At 46.7% G+C, this 6917-nt stretch overlaps 1 protein-coding gene across 1 annotated transcript in view; it reads left to right on the top strand.

The window, feature by feature from the left end:
- The window catches only part of T265_01675 (hypothetical protein), a gene marked incomplete at both ends in the record, with an annotated part of 26397 nt that extends 21521 nt beyond the window's left edge, over positions 1–4876 (top strand). Inside the window, 4 exons of the mRNA XM_009165741.1 lie at positions 423–575; positions 944–1147; positions 2631–2723; positions 3904–4876. Of these exons, the coding sequence (XP_009164005.1) occupies positions 423–575; positions 944–1147; positions 2631–2723; positions 3904–4044 (591 nt within the window). The remainder of the gene's footprint in view (positions 1–422; positions 576–943; positions 1148–2630; positions 2724–3903) is intronic.
- Positions 4877–6917: the final 2041 nt, after the last annotated feature.

The following is a 6917-nucleotide window of genomic DNA, read 5'->3' as shown; positions in this document are numbered from 1 at the left end:
GGAAGTCGAGAGGCAGAGGTCGGGTTCGAACCCCAGACCTTCCGGTCAGTAAATTCGTGCTCTAACCACTTGGTCCATCTCGCCCCCATCTGTGATTGAAGCTCCTTTTTATTAGACAGCATGCTCTTGTTGCAGGAAGGGTTTCGTTAATTTTCCTATACTACTAACGTTATCAGTAACTTTTATTCCGAGTTCAAATGTTTTGTCTGCTGATGTCGTTTCGGAAACCTAACCCAAGCAAACATCGTTTCTCACAAAGACATCTAGTGGAGGATGTAGGGCTGATCCACTAGTCATTCTCATAATTCGCTGAGATATAACTACAGCTGCGAATTTTTGTTGAACTGTACTCACTTCCTCAATCGTCTCTTTCATCAGATGCCAGTCACAGTGCCTCATTTCTGAATAGTCCTTCATCACAGGTGAGCAGTGATGCAGTACAAAGCGGTTATCATTGCTCCGGTCGATACACCGACCGATCCCTAACCATCTTTCTTTCTGAGTTGCAAAAGGAATGCTATTTTGGCAAGTTGGGACTGCTAGTTGGAGAAACCCTGCGCTATCAAATTCATGTGGTTTGTACAGAATTTACAGGTGCCATGTACTATCCGTTCAAGTGAATTTTTTCCCCTTTCGGTGTGCGCCTCGGTGAATCAGTATTCATTTACTGGTTCCCTGTGGACATCGGTAAAGAAGCTGTATGCAAAACCAATCCACATTAGGTGCGTGTGATGTGTCTTACGAATACTTCCTCCGCCGGCCGGAATGGTTCTTTTTTGAGGGTGTCCTGAACTCCAGTAGGAACTTCGCAGTACCTTCTAGAAGTGGTCTCTTCGAAAGGGGTAATGTGCTCGGTTTGATATAACAGGTGTCACTTTTCTGGCCAACGGGCCGCCACCTGATTGGTCTTTCATCTGATTTCTCTTGTGTTCGTCCTGCGTAGCATACTTTAGCTCCCAACTTCGAAGGTCAATTGGTCTACCCACCGGCTTCGATTCGTTGTTCCTATGAATGGCTTCAACCGGATGGCGCGTTTCTGTTGGACAATGGAGTCAACTTGTTCTTATGGCTCGGGAGCAATCTGCCTGCGGAGTGGATTCAAAACGTTTTCAACGTACCTAGTGCCAGACAATTTGAGCCGGAACGGGTGAGTACCGGCCTACGTTTATGGAGTATTGGTCGAACTTATGGATTGCATGATATCGACCGAAGCCAATTAAAGCTATTTGACTATAAAACTTTAGTCCAGCCATGCTAACTAAGGATACAAGGGTCTTATCAAGTTGTTTAAAACCAGACCGATTGGTTTCTGGCTTTTACGATATTCTTGTGAATCGGTCCCGTTTGGGTAGTGACAGCATTGTTGAAAAAAGTGGGTGAGGGCGACATAAGTTGTCAGAGTGCTTGCAGTGAAAATGCAGACGTGATCTGGTGCATCTGTCTCAGATGTGGACGAGACAGTGCGAGCCTACTGGATGGATCCACGTCTCGTCTGCTGTGGTGCATGTGAAACGGATAACATGAACCAAACTGCAGAGCTAATGGCACTGTTTTTGTGGAATTGAAACGTGACGTGACCAATCAACAAAATCCTGACGGTTTCGGAGTAACGTTCAAGTCTTGCTGAACACGGCTTGGATCGACCGATCACGTGTACGTGGCTCTGCCGGAACAACCGAGCATTCCATCGATTGGATAAATGCGCGGCAAACCGAATACGGGTCGAACTTATGCGCTCTCTGATTGTTCAGAGTATCGAACAGTCGAAATCAAGCACCTTAGCTCAGTACTTCCCGTCTTTGTCGCGAATCCCCTGGCATGACCTTGCAGCTGTAATAACCGCGTACTTGTCGTACAGTGGTTGTAGCTGACACAGCTTCGTTCACCGATGATTTGGGGAGGTGGGGCAGTTAGCTGCGCATTGAAAGCGGGAACTGATAAATTGGTGCGTAAATACCGCGTTGTCAGTGGGCTGTTAAGTGGGGGGATTGGGAAGGACACTATGCATTGAAGGCAATAACTTGGATGCATGAGCTCCATTGAGGGCGCGAATGGGTCATGTCTGACAATGTCTAACCACTGATATGGCCCGTCTCGGGATCCCCGTCCAGGAAGATGGCGATGACAAGCGCAGCTGAGTTTGCTGGTAATGGCTTTCACACTTCGCTACAAAGTCATTGTTTGACCGCCTCTAACTCGTTTCCACCCTTCACGTGGCTGTGCGAAAAGAGCCCTTCGTGTAATTCGGTCGACTGGCATGCGCAGCACGTGGCCAAGCAGTAAGTATTTTGGCCGTGATACGTTTTGAACTTAGTTTATGGATGCTAGAACCAACCGAAGACCAGCACGCGCATAACAGTTTCAGGTGCATAGCTCGTGGGCCACCTTTACATCCATCTTTCTTGATTGGGCCATAGTCCTCACATTGACAGAAAAACCTAGCAATTTGTCCGTATCATCCATCTTCCCATAGTTTTTACCTGTATTGTCGTTTGTGGTCACTCCCCTGCTAGATAGAATTTTCCTACTTTCCCAAAATAATGATGCATGGCGCTATTTTGAATCCATTTCAGCTCAAAAGGTAACTAACTAACAATCTATCTGTCTCACTGTCTACTTTTTCCCAATAGGTGTACGATCTTCCCAGACTGGAAACAGATGTCTCGCGTAACCTTAGTTATCTGATTCACAGAATTCACGAGGAACATGGAAGGCACACTCGGGTACGTCGCGCCATCAGTTAACATTCTGTCTTTGTTGTCTTTTCGATGATACACATTCTCAGCCTCAACATGGGAGCATTTTGCTCTGCTGGTATGTTTTCAAGACCATGGGACATTTGGATCGCCCACCGCGGACGGAATTCAGAAATGCTATCTCACTCCCCTGAAGACTGTTGAAAAAACAAGGGATTTCACGAATCCAGTGCTCTTTCATGAGGACACGTTTTGGAATCCCCCATGGGTTCCGCTCGCAGTATGGTGCAGCATCAAAGTGGTTGTTTCCGATAGAAATTTTTCTAGTGAAATAGGCAAACTTGTTGCATGCATATTGCCTGGAGCAGAGCGTATGAGAGTTTGCAGAATGTATGACCAAACTGAAATACTCTCTTTTTTATGGCTCCATGTGGGGTCCTAGAGCTATTACACTCCGGGACCATCACCACTTTCTATCAGGGAAAGTCTGTTTTGATTATCCTTGAGAGATCGTACCAGGGAGGGAGAATTTCGTCCTGCGCTAAAGTGCGTGGCTTTTTTAATTACTGTCCGTCCGAAGATATATCTCCCTATATCTTGCACATCCCGAGCTAAAGGGCTTTGGTGACCTCTTCTTCTCCGACAACGAAAATCGCAGCAGAACTAGTCTGGTAGAGAACATGGTCGTGTGCCGGTGACCACTTTGTTAATTACTCACAAAAAAATTGAGGACAGAAACGCCAGTCGTGTTGTGACTGGGGGTCGTTAGAGTTTCGTCGTGCAACGGCGATCAATAATCGTTCACCCTTCCTGTACCGCTGTTCTGTCACCTGAAGGACGCAGGAGGGCTGAGATGGTGCCAGGTTGCTCAAGCCTAAACAGGAACAGCCGAGATGCTGAGAGTGGATTCGAACCACGGATCCTGCGGTCGATAAGTTCAGGCCCTAACCACTGAGTTATTTTGAATTGCCTCATATAACGGGATTGCAAGTACAGATGCACTCCAAAATCAGCTTTTGGGGCTTGCTGATCCTACCACAGATTTACGTGTAGTTTACATCAGTACCACGTGGAATGGCTGCGTGACTTCACCCATACTTCGCTTTCCAATGCCACCACTAGCCAGCTTTAAACGAACTTCTCCCGAAAATTTTCTCTACTCTCCAAGCTTCCTCAAATCCTCCTTGTTTATTCTTTCGCCTTGCAGCTTTTGGTGGTTCGACCCGGAGACAAGTTAGAGGCGTGCTTCAAACGTTTCTTAGTTGAAGATCGTCACAGTGGAAACTCGGTGTCTTACGTGGAATACTTGTGCCACATACACAAGGAAGTGTGTGGTCTTCTTCGATGATTGTCTGTACGGCCGCCTGCAAATCGCTCCGCCTTGCCCTACTTCGTTGTTCCTACTCTCCCCGTCGCTTGCGATATTTATTCATATCGCACTGAATTCATCCTCACAAGCGATGCTATGCAGTTCGGGATCTCTTGTCTGTGGCACCTCCGCGTCCGTCCAACCAGCCAATGCCTGATTTGTCACGTTTACGTAAGGTGATTTGCCGGTCGATGGACCACACACACCCCAGTTGACGCAGTATTACCCGTTGTCCTGCTTTTCTGGCATGCACCGCCTGTGCCTTCTCTGTTGTTATCTGTTGGGTATTTTCGTCTTTCATGGGCTAGCCCACTCGTTAGCGGTCAATCGTTCAGCACTCCCTTCAGGGGCGGCGGCGCTCTCGTCATTTTTAATTCGGTCTCTCTTTGTTACTTACAGTTCATTCTTCGGACTGGTTGTTTGGTTATCCCAATCCCATGTTGAAAAAAAACTGTTTCAAACGTTCTTCTGGCGTGTACTAAATGCCGTTTTTTCATACTTATCGACACATATGCGCTTCGACTAGCTGGCTGTCCGTTTGAACAAAATCACTCGCTTTTGTTCGCTTCTATTCAATCTGTATTCCGGAACTCCGCTTCCATTGGGGTGCGATTACTCAAGTAGGTTTCTGTTCATCCTATCTGAAGGCTGTTGCATTGCCGTGTGTTGTCTGCCCTTGATCGTTTTCACTCCTCTTTCTGGGATCCAGTTTCCTCTAACTTTGATTTTTACCTCGGTATCTGCGTGATCGGCCTCTTCAGTGATTACCGGACTTCGTCACAGCCTTCGCTTTTTCCTTGTTGGAATGGGGAAAACATCTTCGTACAACCCGAATCGGTCCCTCGCTTTATGGCGTATCCGATTGGTTGAGTTGAGCACAGGCGTTTCGGCTGCGATTATTGTCGCACGAAATATCCAGATAACGTGATCGCCACTGTTTTTTTATGATTATTACTACGCTGTACGGGATTTTCATCTCCTCTGCTGGATTAACAAAGCGATCACAAGACGTGTTTGATAAAGGATCGGTCGTAGGTGCTGACCGCTAGTCAACGTATTAGCGCGAGAATGTACGGTTTTCTTTAAGGAATCTGTCTATCCGTAGGCTCCGACTCAGCAGTTTGGCTCGCGGGAGGGAAATGTCATGTGGAGGGACTCTGTTTGGACCAGTTGACTCAATTTTCTAGACCGTGTCTATTGGAGGCGCATCTAGGTCTACACAAAGTCACGAGAGTTTAGCTTTTGATACAGTACTCCCCCCCCCTCGAACAGACTCGGTTGAACAGGTAGTTCGGGCATCACGGGGTCTTCCGTTGCAATACTTTTCGCAAAAACAAACCGTCTAGAACTGGTGGTACACTCCGATTTCCCATGTGGAAGCACCGCAACGGAGTTGCCTCGTGTCATCGACCTGTTTGTACTGATTGACAAGCAGGGTATATGGTTAGTGACATGGGTTTATGAATACTCTGTGCTGTTCACGTGTCCTTGTCCACAGTAGCGTCTATGATCACATTTTCCAGGCGCACTGTAGATCGGTGGCAATGGATCTGGAAGCTAAGATGAAGTGACGCATTAAATCTCAATATTTGTCAGGTTTTTTCGTTTCGATTGATCACATTTTCCAGGCGCACTGTAGATCGCTGGCAATGGGTCTGGAAGCTAAGATGAAGTGGCGCATTAAATCTCATTATTTGTCAGGTTTTTTCGTTTCCATCGTCGTCGATTCTCTTTTGGCATACTCATATGCTTTTGTGGTTAGTGCTTATGTTTGTCTTGATGGTACTAAGTTTCTCGTTCATAGTAGCTTGGGTGACAAGCGTAGGTTCATTACGGATGTTCAAGAATACTGAATAGCTGATACACTTCATTTCAGATGGACTTACACATCGTGCCGAGCGCTCACAGAAACCATGCCCCCCCCGCCGGACGCATCTAACTTCCCTCATCCAGTTGCGCGTGGCCTATATTAGACGGGAGGCCTTAAACCCTGATGGACGGGTAACTCACATACCAAAAGGTTTACCGGTTAAACCGTGCACTTTTCCTGTTACAGAAACAGGGTTCTATTGACCCGATCGTGTGCTGGGTGGAAACAACCGGATGATGAGTGGTCTGTGACTCAGCATCGAAGTAGTCAAGTCCCAACCCGTAAATTCAGTTGGCTAGACAACCACCGACTCTTGATTGGACACACGAGGGGTTGGTAACAGACAGACAGACATGGTGAGGCCATGCGATTGTGTTATGTCCTTTAGTGCGCAGTCAAAAATTCTGCACTTTGTCAGAAAACACTTAGGTTGTTACCAACACTCATTTTGGCCACGTTAAGTTACGTGCGAAACCCCAAAAACCAACTCGTTCAAATGGAGGTTTATCAACAACAAACCTGAAATCGTGGGACTGCGCCGGCTTAGGAACTGCTGATTTCCAACGGGATCCCAAAACCCACACCGAACCAAGGCAACGTGGCTACAGGATAACGGAATCCACATATTGATTTAGACAACACGTGCGATGACAAGGTCAAGGAGTGACTTACGTTCAGGTCAAAACAAGAAAGGTGGTATAGACCCGAACAAAATGGGGAATCGCGTGCACAATGAGAATAGCAGAAAAGAATCAACAACACCCGCAGATAGATTGATCCATCGGCCTCGTCATTATTCCTTCCGTGTTCTCTCCTATTTTCCAATGTTCAGAATTGTAGCAGCTGGAACAGTCACACTTTTATTACATGATTATAAAGTTGACTAGTTAGTTGTCATCATCACGGACAACAATAAACCAGTATCAAATGCTGGTACCTTACGCACACTGCCGCACAACCCTAATGGAAGAATACCCTAGTA

This window comes from Opisthorchis viverrini, assembly GCF_000715545.1.
Source record: "Opisthorchis viverrini unplaced genomic scaffold opera_v5_18, whole genome shotgun sequence".
Classification (NCBI taxonomy): Eukaryota; Metazoa; Platyhelminthes; class Trematoda; order Opisthorchiida; family Opisthorchiidae; genus Opisthorchis; species Opisthorchis viverrini.
This window is presented reverse-complemented; position numbering and strand designations above follow the sequence as displayed.